Genomic DNA, 18,271 nt, shown 5'->3' with positions numbered 1-18,271 from the left:
TTTTCTGGATTTTTGTCTCCGTCTCTCACAGTTGAAGTGTACCTATGTTAAAAATTACAGACCTCTACATGCTTTGTAAGTAGGAAAACCTGCAAAATCGGCAGTGTATCAAATACTTGTTCTCCCCACTGTGTATATATATATATATATATATATATATATGTATATACAGTATATATGTATATATAGATATATATATATACACATGTGTGAATAACAAACTTACTAACATTTACAAATGTGGGAGTAATGATTAATAAATGGTGTGCAAACTGTTTGTAAATGCCTTATGAATGGTTTATTATGGACCATAAAGTGTTACCCAATATCTTTACATAGAGTAATGTCATTGCCAGGAATGGAGCTTTTACAATGGTGGATTTTGATGAGTTGAGTTTCTGTTTAAGTAAAAAAAGACAGCAGCTTCCGAATAGCCATTATTTTACTTCTTTATTTGCATTATCATACAGTAGGTACAAATGACACTATTGATTACAAGATAAGTAGCTCAGACTCGCTTTCAAAGGGTTTTGGGGAGAACGAACGTACACCATTTGCAAAATACAATATATTCTTTCTTTTACAGGTCTATGTAGATATCTAAATCATTATGTACAGGGACAGAAGAAGAAGCGCTTGGTTTGGACATGAATCAACAGAAAATGGGGGAGAGGTTAGAGACTGTCTCAAATGGTACCCTATTCACTATATAGTGCACTACTTTTGACCAGGGCCTATGAACAAAAGTTGTGCAATATATAGGGAATAGGGTGCCATTTGGGACGGACACCGTAGGAGATAAGGCAAATCTGCACATTGTTGATCCTGTGCTCCACACGATAATGAAAACACACCGGTCCAATTTGACCTCTTCGTACCAAAACGAATGAGACGCAGCACAAAGGAAAGAGCATCACCAAAACACAAATCATTATTTAATAAGATAGAGATATACAAGTAGAGCCAACATCACTTAAAAATACACAAACCAAACTAGAACATAAACCTAACATTGAAGATGATCGTTTTATCTAAATGCAGTGTCAGTAGATTCAGACGCCCCCCCCCCCCCCCCCAAAAGCAAAATATAACGCAGGATGTAAACGAAGGGGAAAAAGAACACATTTGGCCAATTCTTTCCCCAGTGAGTTTTGGGAGGATGGGAAGGGGTAAGAATGGCAGGTTGGTGTCAGCCTGTAGTGGTGAGTTCCTCAGACAAAACTGCTTTCTTGAACTGATTGGATCTTGATGGAGAAGGGATGAGGGCTTTGTCAATAAGAGAATGGATCGATTGCCCAGGCACTGAGAAAGGGGGGAGGAATGGAAGGATGGAAAGCAGACAGGGGGTTTAACAGGCCAATAGGATGACGAACGGGGTTGTTCACTGATCAATTATTCACTCATCCACACACTAACTCATTTATTCACCCAATCACTCATCAACCACCCATTTATTCTTTCCTTCCTTCTCTCTCTCACACGCACATGTAAACACACACACTCTGACTGCTAGGCACAGGGAGGTAAGGTAAGGTGTAAGCAGGTATGGTATTGCCGAAAGGTCATACTGCTGTCTGGCTATAAAGCACAAAGGTAAACTCACACAGAGGTGTAGGCTACTAATGTGACATAATAAAAGTACAAGAAACGACTGCCGGATTGACTGGCATCAGAACCATGTCGACATTACATGAATTAGCATTCCTTTGGCTACCTAATTTTAGCAAGAAGCACGTGGGTCAGACAGACGATGTGAAATGTGGCGTTGGCACAATCTCTTAGACTAACCACTAAGAGTCTACCAGGAAGAGACATCTGTATTGACGAGTCATCGGTATTGAAAAAAACATGTGTTATTGACAACACATCGGTATTGACAAGATTTTGGTATTGACAAGACTTCGGTAATGACACATCATTGGTATGACTACAGCTAGTGCAACGGTGCTATTGTCGGGTTCTAGGCTGTTTCAGGTTTGGCACAGGTACAAGGTTAGGAAAAGGTTCAGAGGAGCAAAAGTCGAGGGAATTGTATAAATCTATCAACAGTTAGATGTTAAGATATGAATTGCTATGGTGGTAATTCCGCAAAAATTATCCTGAATTACTTGAGCAGAATCTATAACCAAACAAAAAACGACAACAACAAAAATGATGTAAATTGTACTTTTTTTGTATGAACAAACAACAACAGTAACGATAAGAAGAAACAAAAGCCCTTCATTGAGACACTAGAGAGCAAGTGGTCCCGCTGGTCTAGCACAGAGCCTAACCGCAGATCGGGAGTCAGTTTTTCCCATAGCCTCCTAATTGTGAATGGCTAGGATTAGGGTAGGTTCAGCTGATCCTGGATCTGTGTTTGGGCGGAGACTCCTTGCTGTCCGACCAGGAGCCTGGTTACTGGTACTGAGTATCATGCAGAATTTATATCATCATTACGTATTTTTTTATCCTTACCAACAACATGCAGATACAGGAGGGAACGCCAAAAAACGACAAACCAAGAGCCAGGCACACATTCAGTCAACTCACTCAGCGATCGCATTCAAGAACATCGGATATGTGCGATGGAGACTAGAGCAAACGGAAAACGTTTGATATTATCTGTAAAAGTCGACCAGATGTTTCTCTCGGTTTGCTAATCCCGACCGACTCTATTAAAGACTCTGTCACCTAATTGTTACAAAGTTGATATTTTGGGGTACTTTTTTTTACATAGAAATATGTTAACCTATCTAACGTAATAAAATCACATTCAGTTGTTGGTATAAAAACTGCGAGATAGTGTACGTTTTTAAATAACTCATGAATATTTACAAAAGAGTTAATACACTGGTATGTGTTACATTAAAATATTAATTAGAACTAATGGGGGGGGGGGGGAATGCATGACATCACATAAAAGCAGAAAAGGGAACTAATCGTTTTAATAATGTAATACTCTAGTCAACATTGTTAGAATGGTGTTATATCTATGTATAAGGGTATAAGCATGCAATATAATATTGCATGGTTCATACAGTAAGCAAACGATAACTCAACATCAATTTAATTTAGTCGCTACCCCTCAAACAAACATCGAAACTGAGTTTTAGGTAATTTCCTTCCTAAATGCTCAAGAAATGTCCTTCAGGAACTTAACTTTGAAGGACTTCTTCACATAAAAGAGAATCATGGCCATTGAGAGCCCTTTTGATAAGTTGGCAAACAGAGCGACAACAGTCAAGTTGGGACAGAAGGATAGTAAAAACGTTGTCACAAAGTAGTGTTACTTGATCACGATCTGGTTTTGGATAGACCACCTTCATACTGCTGTTAACCTATGATTCTTGTGTAGGTGTTTAAAGAAGATGTGACTGTAGCACTGCCTACTTCGTCTAACCACAACTTCTACTGCGTTCTGTCTGAATGTCCACTCACGGTTGTAAACCTAATGACAAGATAACCATACAACCTGTAGTTCAAGGTTCAAGATATCCCTGTGTAAATGTAATGTGTGTGTACAGATGAATGATCTTAATTTGAGCCAGTTTGCTACAGCAGGAAAATAATTCTGCGGCAACAGGAAATGTGAATTATTATGTGGGGTTGATACATTTTTTTGTAAGGGAAAATTAAGTCTGAAATTTCTAAGTGGAAATTACAAACTTCAGGAGCCTTTTTAAACCTCAAATACATTACATGTTTTAGTTTGCAATGCAGGTAAGTTCTCCTGCAATAGGGTGATCGAATTAAGATCCTACATCTGTATGTGCGTGTTATTGTTAGTGTGTCATGATATTCGTACTGGGTGTGTATTATTTGACGCATATTGAAATAAAATCTCACCAACACAAGGTAAAACTGTAAACATAGTCTCCCTGTACTGACCTCATATTTGGCTCTAACTCTGACCCAATAGCTCAAAACAAGAGATTACGTTTGTAGTTGCCTTGGGTTTCCATGGAGACTAGTATAGCCAGTACAGGGTTTAACAAGAAGTTAACCCTTCGCTCTAGAATCAGTAAAAAAAACTGGCATAGTTTCATGGATTTTGTCACCACACATTCAAAACAACAGGTCGGTCATCTCAATATCTATCATGATTCATTTCAATAGGTGTTGATTTCATATAAGTGCCCATTTGAATACAAACACAATGGGTGGGTGGGAAAGTATATCCTCCCTACATACACCTCCTTCCCCAAACCTTCATCCTCCCCTTCACCATTAACACACAGCACTTCCACTCACCAACTCCTCTCACTCAGAGCCCCAAGTCCAATTCATAGAGGACTCACATCATTGATACATTGATAGAGGGACTCAAAATGGCGGTCGACATCAGGGTCCATGTTGCTGTTGTAGAGTTGGGCCAGTTTGGTAGTTGGGGAGTTTGGTGGTTGGGAGTTTGGCTTGAAGAGACTACAGTTGGTGGAGGGTTAGTGCTAGCTAGGTAGCGGAGGTAGGAAGGGGGGTCCGTGGTCCCCCCCTCCTCCTCATACGGTGTGCAGGGAGACCAAGGAGGGGTGCACAAACTGGGGGTTGATGAAGGAGAAGCCCGAGAAGTCGGCCTGGTCGATGTTGGCAATGACCAGCTGGTCGGACGGCGTGAGCTGGGGCTGGGTGCGCGTGAAGAACTTGTCGAAGTTCTCCGCCCCTTTGCCGCACTGCGAGAGAGGGATAGAAAGAGAGAAAGAAAGAGAGGTGTTAAAATGAGAGGCGTAGGTGGCTTTAGTTTGTGGCTTCGCACTGCAACCGTAACATACGGAACACACAAGGGTAAGAAATACATGTGCAAATGTGAAACTGGGCTTGATTAGATATCCCTCCACATCCGTCGTCTGGTCTGCTAAAAGAGAGCGGGGGGAAAGAGAACATTTCACTTTCTATTCCTATTCTCCCCCTCCTCTTCCCACGCTAACATCACATGACCTGCTCTACATCCCAGCATGAGTCCCAAATTACATCCTATTCCCTTTATAGTGCACTACTTTTGACCAGAGCCCTATGGGCCCTAAAGTAGTGCTCTTTAGAGGGAATAGGGTGCAATTTAGGAGGAAACCCCAGTCACCTGGATTCTAATGTTTTTAATGCAATTGAATCCAATGGTTTAAAAAGTAACGTTGGCGCGCAGCTGTGAAACAGCAATCCGTACTGTACAAACAAGACTCTGGAAAGAGTCGCAGGGGGAATTGAGGGAGATGATGTCAGGACCTCTACAGTCAAACACGTCTGTCGCTTCTGACCTAGTAACCTGTTTTGGTCGAGCTCCTCGTGTTGTTTGGATGTACAGTGGGGTCCAAAATTATTGACACCCTTGATAAAGTGTGGCTCAGTTGGTAGGGTTCGATTCCCACAGGGGACCAGTATGAAAATGTATGCACTTATTACTGTAAGTTGTTCTGGATAAGAGAGTCTGCTAAATGACTAAAATATAAATGTAAAATAAAGATGAGTAAGAACGACTGTATAAAATAAATAATTCAAATACTGAGCTATAATGTAAGCTCACAAACATTTTGAAATTATATTATTTTATACTAATACAATTGCTCTGAAAAAAAGATTTGGTTTAACAAGTACAAACGGTCAAAGATCATACCCCGAAGACATGCTAACCTCCCCTGTTATTGTAAAGGTGAGAGGTTAGCGTGTCTTGGGGGTATGATCTTTGACCCTCTGTAACTTTCTCACTCATCATTATTCACTATCCATTCAGGATTATCCGTCATCATGGTAACATCCACATTCATGTAGAAGTGTTTAGAAACATATTCTATTCTTATTTATAATAAAAGTGACTCCAAAATTGCCTCCAAAATGACACAATACATTATTTACCATTCATTTCTATTGGGCACAAAATAATCTGAAACACAAACAAAACGAACTGCAAATGCATCCAACAAGTTTGTTGAATCACAAGATTGATGTAGTCATTGCGTGCTAGGGACGAAACACTACATTTTTGATTACTTTATTTCTAAGAATCTTTAGGAGGGTCGATAATTTTTACACCTACCGTTTTGAAAAAAAAGTATTACTTGTGAAACAAAATATTTTTCTCTGAGCAATTGTATCAGTATAAAATAATATAATTTCCATTTTTGTTTTGCATTCAATATAGCTCAGTAGTTGAATTATTTATTTTATACAGTCCTTATTGCTCATCTTTATCAAGGGTGCCAATCATTTCGGACCCCACTGTATATTGAGGTTTTATGTTACATCTGACCTCCACTGTCAAAGCTGATTGCGTTGCGACAAACAAAAAGTTCACTTGAATCAAAATAGCAACGTCGCCAATCGAAGTACAGCGGGGTTGTCAATGAGTTAATTGGCGTGTTGACAAGAGCAGAGCAAACCTCTGCTATTGAACGTGAGAAATGTGGAGCCGCTATCATCACAACTTGAAGACAGGATTATCCAAACATATTCAATAGCATGGAGACGTATCAGGCGAGGGTGGTTGGATTAGCATTTCAAAGCGAACGAGCCAAGGTCAACTACGTGAACGCTCTGGGAGCATGGGTGTACATCTAATTTCTGTCATCTACAAGATGATAGTCCAAGAAAACATACAGTATGTGATTGATTTGTATGTATGTATGACATAGTTCTCATTGGCGTCAAGCCAGCAGTCAGTCGTCTTATTTCAATTGTGTTGTGTATGTTTTGTAAACTTGAATGCAAAATGGTCAGAGAAATCCATTTACACTTTACATTTGAGTCATTTAGCAGATGCCCTTATCCAGAGTGACTGGTCTGCTTACATATTTTGCATCCATCTTTCATGATTGTTACATGACAGTATGTCAATACATCTGAATAAGAGCAGCTGCTCTAGCCCTACGGATTTACTGAAGAACATTAGGGCGACTGGGATGCAAATGGCACAAAATGGCCGCCAACACCAAAAATGCCAAGCAGCACATTGTAGGAAGATAGTATCAGTGCTGTCAATCAGTCGCTTCACACTTCTGACACCCTTTAAAGCGCCTGGCACTGTGGATTGAACTTGTGAAGGCCTCAATTCCACTTCATGACACAATGTGCCTTCTAACAGTGGTGACCGGAAAGGCCTGTAGAGTTTGGAACACTTATTTTCAATGGCAATCTCCCCCAAAATGGTGGTTTATTTTGAAGGCTACTGGTAGGTTGCAGTGATTCCCTCTTGGGTTGGGTCTTAAGAGTCTAAGGATTGTCGCCAGTACCTTGGGTAATTGGGTAAATTCAAATAGATAACAGCTCAAAACGCTTTAGGACCATTACTTTACTAAGGATTCAGTCAACATATAAAATGACAGTCTGGCAAATCTATGGTAAATCTATAATAAGACACCAAAGTTCATAGGGTCATTACAGAGAGCACAGACAGTGGGGACTGGGGAATTAAGGACTTATTCCCTAACTTCACTGTGTGGTTCTGTGTTTACATCAGAAACCCTGCTGCACCTCCTCTTCTTCTTGCTCTGTCCTCATCAGCTATTCCACCTACACTGTGTGTGTTTGTCCTACTTAATGGGCATTAAACCTCCCCAGAGACCTGGCAGGGAATATCCCTCCCTCTCTATATCTCTCTCTGTAACGTAAGCCGACATGGGAAAAGGATATGGGTTGGTTCACATCACTAAGCAGAGCCAAGCAGATGCAAGCTGTACTGTGCTGGCCTCGTTACACACCTGTAACAGGGTTGGTTATGCTTCCTCTTGCTACTGCAGAAATATTTATTTGGATGTTTATGTATTCAGATTGGTTAGTTGAATTGACATGTCAATAACGTGCAATGCCATTGGCCACACTTGTAGATAGGGGAAGATTGGTGATATATTGACTCGAAATCTACATCAAGCACTGATTAGGACACCTCAGAAATACACTCAACATAGTTACTGGAACCATGCTGGAAAGGACAATGTAAAAGGTACAAATCCGAGCCAGCACGGTAATGTTTGGGTTGGCATGATAGTGTGAAAGGGGTCTTTTTTTGACATGGAAAGACTGGATCTGGGTGTGGAAGTCCTTTCTCCAAAGTGGAATTCACTATGGATTCCCTATGGAGGTCTACATTGTTGTACAGCTGTGTGTGTTCCATTGTGATTGGAAAACCTCCATTGATTGAGTTGGTGTGGTAGGCCCACGGCACGTTGGTGGTGGTGGTGTATGTCTATTCAAAGTAGAAATGTCCTGTTGTCCTATATTCCTATATTCACAGTTGTGTGGTGTATGTCTGTGTGTCTATGTGTGTGTTCAGTGGGCCTGGGGCCTCCAACTGTACTCCTGTGTCCTCCATGACTCCTACACTGACAGACAGGTGACACTGGCTCCCAGCCACCCACTGTCACTCTGTGTCAAGACGCAGTAGGACAGAGAAGAGGAAAGACAGCAACAACACACATCAACATAGGAGAGAGAAAGCACATACTGATATGGCGACATTTTCGTGGCGCAAAAGAGCACAGATCTCCTTATAATACACATTGTTGAAGAAAAGCCACAGATTAATTCACGCTGACAGATGAGGTTTATGGTATTTTGTACCAAATGTAGCAAATGATGCCCAAAACAACAGCATACTCCATACATTTCTGCCCAACCCCTTTTCTTCTCACCCCCTCTCCTCTTTTTTATCCTCCCCCTTTTGTCTCTGAGACCACATATGCAAATGTTTCGACTTAACCCCCATTTGCAAATGGTTCGACCTAACCCCCATTTGCAAATGTATCGACCTAGCCCCCATATGCAAATGTATCTCTAGTCAATTCCACTTCAATTCAATGAATTCAGGAAGTCAAGTGCAATTCCAATTCTCTATAAGAACATTTTGGAATTTAAATGTCAGTTTACTTCCTGAATTGACTGAATGTCAACTCCAATGGAATTGACTCCAACCTGCTGTATAGCTTAGTTTTGTTGTGTTTCATGTTTATTACAATGTATCTCATTGTACACGTTACGTTGTGCTACTCTTAATGACAGATGGCATTGCTCGTAAACTGCTGTTTGACCTACTTTGGGTCTCTCTCTCTCTGTCACATACATACACTCAAGCATATTAAAGGAACTCTCAGCTATTTAGTATGATAAATGGCTATGTCTGTTTCTATGAAAAGTCTTGCTGAGGAATTCTCTCTCTCTCTCTCTCTCTCTCTCTCTCTCTCTCTCTCTCTCTCTCTCTCTCTCTCTCTCTCTCTCTCTCTCTCTCTCTCTCTCTCTCTCTCTCTCTCTCTCTCTCTCTCTCTCTCTCTCTCTCTCTCTCTCTCAACGTCAGCATCTCACTGTTGTTTTGATCATCTTCTTACTAGTATACAGTGCCTTCAGAAAGTATTCATACCCCTTGACTTATTCCACATTGTGTTGTGTTACAGCCTGAATTCAAAATGAATTAAATTGCTGTTTTTTAACCCATTTTAACAAAAAAACAAAAACAATTTTAACCTCATAATGACAAAGTGAAAACATGTTTTAAAAGTTTGGCCAAATGTATTGGAAATGATATACAGAGATATCTCATTTGCATAAGTATTCACACCCCTGAGTCAATACATTGTAGAAGCATCTTTGTCAGCGAATACAGCTGTGTGTCTTTCTGGGTAAGTCTCTAAGAGCTTTCCACATCTGGATTGTGCAACATTTGCCCATTATTATTTTCAAAATTCTTCAAGCTCTGTCAAATCGGTTGTTGATCGTAGCTAGACAACCATTTTCAGGTCTTGTCATAGATTTTCAAGCCGATTTAAGTCAAAACTGTAATTCGGCCACTCAGGAACATTCACGGTCTTCTTGGTAAGCAAATCCAGTGTAGATTTGGCCTTTTGTTTTCAGTTATTGTCCTGCTGAAAGGTGAATTCATCTCCCAGTGTCTGGTGGAAAGCACACTGAACCACGTTTTCATCTAGGATTTTGCCTCTGCTTAGCTCCATTCCCTTTCTTTTATCCTGAAAAACTCCCCAGACTTAACGATTGCAAGCATACCCATAACATGATGCAGCTATCACTATGCTTGAAAATATGGAGAGTGGTACTCGGTAATGTGTTGTATTGGATTTGCCCCAAACATAACACTTTGTAGTCAGGACAAAAAGTCAATTGCTTTGCCACATTTTTTGCAGTATTACTTTAGTGCCTTGTTGCAAACAGGATGCATCTTGTGGAATATTTTTTTTCTGTACAGGCTTCCTTCTTTTCACTCTGTCAATTATGTTAGTATTGTGGAGTAACTACAATGTTGTTGATCCATCCTCAGTTTTCTCCCATCACATGTAACTGTTTTAAAGTCACCATTGGCCTCATGGTGAAATGCCTGAGCAGTTTCCTTCCTCTTCGGCAACTGAGTTAGAAAGGACACCTGTATCTTTGTAGTGACTGGGTGTATTGATACACCATCCAAAGTGTAATTAATAACTTTACCATGCTCAAAGGGATATTTAATGTCTACTTTTATTTTTACCCATCTACCAATAGGTGCCCTTCTTTGCGAGGCATTGGAAAACCTCCCTTGTCTTTATGGTTGAATCTGTGTTTGAAAATCACTGCTCGACTGAGGGACCTTACAGATAATTAAATGTGTGGGGTACAGAGATTAGGTCATAAAAAAATGAGAGAGTGAGTCCATGCAACTTATTACGTGACTTGTTAATCACATTTTTACTCCAGAACTTATTTAGGCTTTCCATAACAAAGGGGTTGAATATCTATTGACACAAGACATTTCAGCTTTTCATTTTTAATTATTTAGTAAAAATGTTGAAAAACATAATTCCACTTTGACATTATGGGGTATTGTGTGTAGGCCAGTGACAAAAATCAAAATGTAATCCATTTTAAATTCATGCTACAACACAACAAAATGTGGAAAAGCTAAAGTGGTTTGAATCCTTTCTGAAGGTATTGTATCTTTGGTCAACAACACTTAAAATACTACAGTTTTAACACCAAAATACACCTGTTGTATCCTTGTGAACTGCTGATACCTCTTGTTTCATCCATCCTTTAAAATCAGTTTGTCTATAGTAATATCCTAGTTGTTCTTTAGTAATCAGATAATACTATTATGTTTCTTTCTCACATGAATCTGAAGGGAAAATCCAAAAAGAACACAGAAAATCACCACCACTAAAACATACACATGACGGGGCAGTTGGACATGCTGTATCAAATCACACGACTCCCTGCCTTTATCTACCTCAAAGCTACTATGACTCATAGCCAGTCCAAAATGTAGATTGGTGTGTTTGTACATACAGTATTTTGATGTGTTTATTTAAGCAAATAAACGCCTGTTTTAAATAAATGCTGGGTGTAAATTAATTATTTTCAAGGTTACCATGAATTACCAATAATTATTTACGAGCTTTATTGTTTGATATGTTACATTAAATAATTCAGTAATGACTCTAAAAAAATATGTTAATCCTGTTTTTATCGCCAGTAAGAAACTGCTAACCATTGACTGCTAACAGTTGAGAACTGCTAGCTTACTGGCAAGCACAAAAACAGTCAACAACTTCGGCAGTACAACCCCCTAGAAATCATCTGCTCGCCCTCTAGTGGTGAAAGTAAGAACTGCCGGAAATGCACAGTCAATACGAGAATAATTATTCGGTCAAGGAAAAGTTCTCTTTTTTTTTAGGCATGCTAAGACAAAAGAAACATGACACAGTGTGTAAATGATAACACATTTGTGCAGGAAATGAAGAAATTGATTAAAATGTTGGAAGTGAATGCTGGAATTAAACAATTAACTATGCAAATGAGCAAATGCTGTGCACATTAAGGAAATAGACGCCTGGCTCAAATAGAAGTTTGTCTCCAATAAGCGCCTGTTGTGTTCAGTGATTTAAGCAAATAAATGCCCAGGCTATTAATTGAAGTTTTACAGTAAGCTCCCTAACCACAGTGATTCCATCATTATTAAATCAGCAAGTCTCATATCCTGCCACTTTGACCCACTTCCATCTCTACAAACTTAAAAAAACATATCAAGTGGTTCACTAAATACAGTGCATTCGGAAAGTATTCAGACCCCTTGACTTTTTCCACATTTTGTTACGTTACAGCCTTATTCTAAAATGCACTGTATGAGTCTATTTAAGCTATATCTATAAATAACTACTGTAGCAGGTGTTCTTGTTCTTCTCCCCTGCATTCTATCTGTCCTGCTCTGTTTCTGATAGATGGATAAATCCTCTAGTGTTTATAATCTGGGTCTCGCTGTAACTGGCTATTAAATGGCAATCTCTCCGCTGTCAGAACAGGCATGAAGTGTGATTGAGGAGGAGAGGACTGAAGAGGAGGAGAGGATGAAAGGAGAAGAGGATAAGAGACAGGGTCAGGTCAGAGGGGGATGGAGGGAGGGATGGATGGATGGAGGGATGGATGAAGGTGTAAGGATGGATCTAATGACAGCCATTTGGTCGTAATAGACTCCTAGTGGTGCCTGTGTGGAGTTGGATGGAGATGGATGATGGTTATTATAGGTCAGGGGTAGAGGTTTATTGTTCTCTATCACACAACCACACACAAAGACAATATAGCAAAAGCATGTTATGCACGCATCCACGCACGCAAGCAAGCAAGCAAGCAACCGTGCACATACACACAATGGTCTCTCCATTTATCTTTTTTTATTTTCCATCTATCCTTCTCTTTTCATCTTGTCTCTTGCCTTTCATCCACACACCTGCATTCAAACACACACACACACTCATACTTGAGTCCACTCGCACACACAAATCGAATCCAGCGTGAGACTACATGGACAGTGGGAGGCCAGTACTCACCTTGTGAGAAGCACTGGAGACCTTGGGGTTTGAAACAGAAGTGAGCTGCATTGATAGACAATGAAGACACACACACACACCTGAACATGCACACTGAATGACCTACTTCCTCCCTTTCACCTACTTCACTTTCATAATAAAGTGTGTGTGTGTTTGTCTGTGTGTGTGTGTGTGTGTTTGTCTGTGTGTGTGTGTGTGTGTGTGTGTGCGTACACACAGAGATTCAAAAACACAGCGAGGCCGCTCATGTTAAAGATACACATTCATAATGCATGGATATTCTGTTAATTATGCATTGCCAATGCCTTCCATTGCCATGGTGAAAGTCATTAAACATGTCTTACAGGGTTGTTTTGGCTGTGTTTAAAGGGGGGCAATGAGAAGCTGCATTCTATCATGGTTTGGCTCTGGTCCAGGGTGTTATGTGTGGCTGAGCCTTCTTCCACTCCTTGCATCTGGACGAATGGAAAGATTCAGGGCGTTGAAGAAGGGACGTAATGCCCTGGACCAGAGCTAGGACAGATGGCTATGAAAGGGTTTGATGGTTGGTCATGAGTTAATTAGTCTGCTGCATTGCTGCAGAAATGTGGCCTGTCCACATGCAATAAACACGCTGCATCCCAAATGGCACCCTATCCCCTATATAGAGCACTATGTAAGGAATAGGGTGCCATTTGGGACGCATCCACGGTTACAGTGTAGTTGCATCAGTTTGATGTTTGGGTAAAACTTTATATTAAGTTGCCCCTATTACGATGTAACTAACACATTAATAACTGTTAACATAGTAGTTACATAGGTTTACTATGTAATTACATGGTAATAGGGCTGTTGCGGAATCAGTTATTCCACAACTGGAACAAGGAATGTGTAAGTACACATTAACTTGAAGGTTATTCCACATGCGTAACTACTGATGTTATTACACACACTGTTGTTCCACTATCTAACTACTGTTTTGTAATTACACATTTGAAAGTCAACTGTGCATGTTTGTCTCTGGGGAATATTCTCATTGCTGGGAGACCTAAGCACATACTGGATGTGTACTTACATAGTAGTACTGCTTGAAATATATACAAATATACAGTACCAGTCAAAAGTTTGGACACAACTACTCATTCAAGGATTTTCTTTATTTTTACAATTTTTTACATTGTAGAATAATAGTAAAGACATCAAAACTATGAAATAACACATATGGAATCATGTAGTAACCAAAAAAGTCTTGAAACAAATCAAAATATATTTTATATTGGAGATTCTTCAAAGTAGCCACCCTTTGCCTTGATGACAGCTTTGCACACTCTTGGCATTCTCTCAACCAGTTTCATGAGGTAGTCACCTGGAATGCATTTCAATTAACAGGTGTGCCTTGTTAAAAGTTAATTTGTTGAATTTCTTTCCTTCTTAATGCATTTGAGACAATCAGTTGTGTTGTGACAAGGTAGGGGTGGTATACAGAAGATAGCCCTATTTGGTAAAAGACCAAGTCCATATCATGGCAAGAATAGCTCAAATAAGCAAAGAGAAATGACAGTCCATCATTACTTTAAGACATGAAGGTCAGTCAATACAGAACATTTCAAGAACTTTGAAAGTTTCTTCAAGTGCAGTCGCAAAAACCATCAAGTGCTATGATGAAACTGGCTCTCATGAGGACTGCCACAGGAATGGAAGACCCAGAGTTACCTCTGCTGCAGAGGATAGGTTCATTAGAGTTAACTGCACCTCAGATTGCAGCCCAAATAAATGCTTTACAGAGTTCAAGTAACAGACACATCTCAACATCAACTGTTCAGAGGAGACTGTGTGAATCAGGCCTTCATGGTCGAATTCCTGCAAAGAAACCACTACTAAAGGACACCAATAATAAGAAGAGACTTGCTTGGGCCAAGAAACACGAGCAATGGACATTAGACCGGTGGAAATCACCTGACCTCAACCCAATTGAGATGGTTTGGGATGAGTTGGACCACAGAGTGAAGGAAAAGCATATGTGGGAACTTCAAGATATTCAGTCCTTCAAGACTGTTGGAAAAGCATTCCTCATGAAGCTGGTTGAGAGAAATGCCAAGAGTGTGCAAAGCTGTCATCAAGGCAAAGGGTGTCTACTTTGAAGAATCTAAAATCTAAAACATATTTTGATTTGTTATTATATGATTCCAAATGTGCTATTTCATAGTTTTGATGTCTTCACTATTATTCTACAATGTAGAAAATAGTAAAAATAAAGAAAAACCCTTGAATGAGTAGGTGTGTCCAAACCTTTGACTGGTAGTGTATACATACAATATGAAAACATAATGAGTGTGAATGAGGAATATATGTGGTATATATGTGAATAAAATGAGTAGTATTATTTTATTGTATTGTAGCCGAGGCTTTGTCGTTAGGAAAGGTTTCCTTTTGTTCAGTGTGACGACTGGTAGACCATAGCCGCTGGGGCTTTGCCATGATAAACAAATGGTGCTGGACCGGACTGGACTGTAACCTGTGAGTGTTGCCAAACAGACACCATTCAGATGCAGCCCAATCTGATCTGACAACAGAGCAGGTGGGAGTCTGCCTGGGCACTACAATGGTGACAGACCGCCGCCGGACATTCGCAGGTGTATGTGTGTTTGTGTGTATGTGGCTGTGTTCATTCAAATGTGTGTGTGGGTGTTGTTACTGAGAAACTGAGATAACATCAGATAGTAAGCAACCAAATAGGACACACACACTCCTCAGTGGAGTATATGTCCACTGTGTGTGACAACGGGCCAAACATACCAATGAAGACAGGATGTGACACACTGTGCCATTGAAAGAACACAAAGCTAGGATTGCACCACCATTTCAATCATTTTGCATTAAAGAGGTGGTATAAATAACTACACCGAATAACAACTTGTACAATGTGATTTTTTTTCACCTCATCAGACATGGGTAGGTTTTGTGTATAGATGTGTGTGTGTGTGTGTGTGACTCACCACTTTGGGCTTGAAGGGGGGCTGGATCTCGCGGTTCTGGAGGCGTTCCCAGTCGATGCGTCTGAAGAAGGCGTGCTCCTGGATGTCCCTCTCTCCCTCGGAGCCGCAGCCCAGACGCTTCGACGGGTGTTTGGTCATCAGCTGGGAAGGATAAGGAAGGAACGGCCATAGAGTTAGAACAAATGTATATATTTTACAGCAGTGTACTTTCCTAGTCGAACACGAATTCTAGCTCTCGTCCCTCCCTCTCTTTCTTTCTTTCTTCAAGTTTCCCAACAGCGTGCGTGGACTTAGATAGCCCTATTAGAAAGTTGCCCATTCACATTGGAACATAATGCTCATTAGGAGTGTGTGTCTGTCAGTGGGCGTATGTTACATCAGCAGGGGGTGACATTGGTTGCATAGCCAGCCTGGCAGGTACAGTACTCCACTATCTTAACAGAAAAACATAATAATTTGTTGTCATTGAGATGCAAAGAGGGAAAGAATATTCATTACTTCGTCCAAAATGGCACCCTATTCCCTATGTAGTGCACTACTTTTGACCAGAGTCTCTGTCGTGGGAGGAAGAGTGATATCCATTGCAATTTATTTTTAGTTTGAAACTCAGTTTGGATGCAGCAACATAGCATCTGGGTATAGTGGCATATACTGTAGGATAGCGTAGGATGGGGGACTAAAACAAATCCAAATACTTATCTAACTCCATAAACCTTAAGCTACATTTGCTCAGGCCTTTAGCCCAACACTCACTCACCAAACCATGACTCTCTCTGTAATTCTTTCCACTTTTGTCTCCAACTCCTGAACCCAGTCGCAGAACACAGGTCTGATATTCTCTCCCATTCGTCATAATATCACAGTCTTTTGAAGGGAATTTGAGTTGAGTCTTTTAATGTGTGTGTGAGTGAGTAATCCTAGCTGGTGTGAAGAGGCTAGGGAGAGTAATGAGAAAAGCTGAGAAAATCTCTCTCTCCCTCTCTCCCTCTCTCCCTCTCTCCCTCTCCCCCTCTCTCCCTCCCTCCCAAAATTGCAGTGACACAGCGGTGGGGCCCGAAGAGTGGCGGTGACAGCAAAGCATGCTGGGCAATGTAACAAGGCCTAAAATAACAGCCAGTCCCAATCTACTCCTGTCGTCTGTCTGTGGCAGCCACAGAATCGTGACTTAGACACGTGTGTGCGTCAAAGCTGGGCAAAAGGAAAAAGTCATTGTCAGGGTTGTGTTCACAGATCCTGGTGTTCCCCTATACGTTACGAAAGTGAAAAGGGAACCTTTGTATGCTGCAAACAGAACCCAGTCTGCTTTGCTTGACTTCACCGTCAAAATGTAAACTTGTGGCCCAAAAGCGGCCTGAGAATCAGTCTGTCTGTGTCTGTCTATGGCTGGTGAGCTAAGGGATCATGACCAGGTTCTCAGTGTTATCTCCTTGCTAGAACACACACACACATGCACACACAGACGCACAGACACCTCCCCGAGCCCTTTAATTCACACGAGCCTTAGAGGATGGCCCGTCCACAAAGGCAGAGCATTGGATCAAAGCAAATCCCCCATCTTCAGAAACAATGGAGAGACCTCACTCTCTTACACCGACAGAGAGATAGGGTCCGATATGGGACACAACCTATTAGCGCACTACTTTTAACCACTATGGGCCCTGGTCAAAAGGAGTGCACTACAAAGGGAATAGGGTGTAATTTGGGATAGACAGAGGGATTTGTGATAAAATGTTGTAGGACATTTTTGCTGCAACCTAAATACTACAGATGTAGAATCTAAATTTGAGCCAGTTTGCTACAGCAGGAAAATAATCCTGTAACAACAGGAAATTAGAATTATTATGCGGATTATAATTCATGTTTTTTTTTTGTAAGGGTTGATACATGTTTCGTTAGGGCGGCAGGTAGCTTAGGGGGCGGCAGGTAGCTTAGTGGTTAAGAGCGTTGTGCCAGTAACCGAAAGGTCGCTGGTTCTAATCCCCGAGCCGACTAGGTGAAAAATCTGTCGATGTGCCCTTACATTTTAGTCATTATAGCAGACGCTCTTATCCAGAGCGACTTACAGTTAGTGAGTGCATACATTTTTCATACTGGCCCCCTGTGGGAAACGAACCCACAACCCTGACGTTGCAAGCGCCATGCTCTACCAACTTGATGCTACCTTTGATGAACAACATGCTCTACCCTTGAGCAAGGCACTTAACCCTAATTGCTCCTGTAAGTCGCTCTGGATAAGAACGTCTGCTAAATGACTAAAATGTAAAATGTAAATCAAGTCTGACATTTTAAAGTGAAAATTACAAACTTTAGAAGCTTTTTTAAACCTTGAATACACTACACGTTTGCATTTCTTGCTGTGCAGGACAATTCTCAGCAACAAAACAACTGCCTTCTCCCCTTTCCAACCCCTTTCTCCCCTTCTGAGCCATCTTTCCCTCTCTCTCTACCCCCATCTCTCTCTTTCCTACTCTCTCCCGCCCTCTCTCTCTCTCTCTCTCTCTCTCTCTCTCTCTCTCTCTCTCTCTCTCTCTT

General features: G+C 40.8%; 1 protein-coding gene across 1 annotated transcript in view; it reads right to left on the bottom strand.

The window, feature by feature from the left end:
* Nucleotides 1-431: 431 nt before the first annotated feature.
* LOC311113461 (protein kinase C alpha type-like) overlaps nt 432-18,271 on the bottom strand; it is a 193,323-nt gene continuing 175,483 nt past the window's right edge. The window contains 2 exon segments of the mRNA XM_084156682.1: nt 432-4,649; nt 15,740-15,880. Of these exon segments, the coding sequence (XP_084012808.1) occupies nt 4,479-4,649; nt 15,740-15,880 (312 nt within the window). The 3' untranslated portion in view covers nt 432-4,478.

This window comes from Coregonus lavaretus (assembly GCF_964263955.1).
Source record: "Coregonus lavaretus genome assembly, chromosome: 40".
NCBI classification, from domain to species: Eukaryota; Metazoa; Chordata; class Actinopteri; order Salmoniformes; family Salmonidae; genus Coregonus; species Coregonus lavaretus.
Note: the sequence above shows the minus strand (reverse complement) of the source record. Positions and strands in the feature narration are given on the sequence as shown.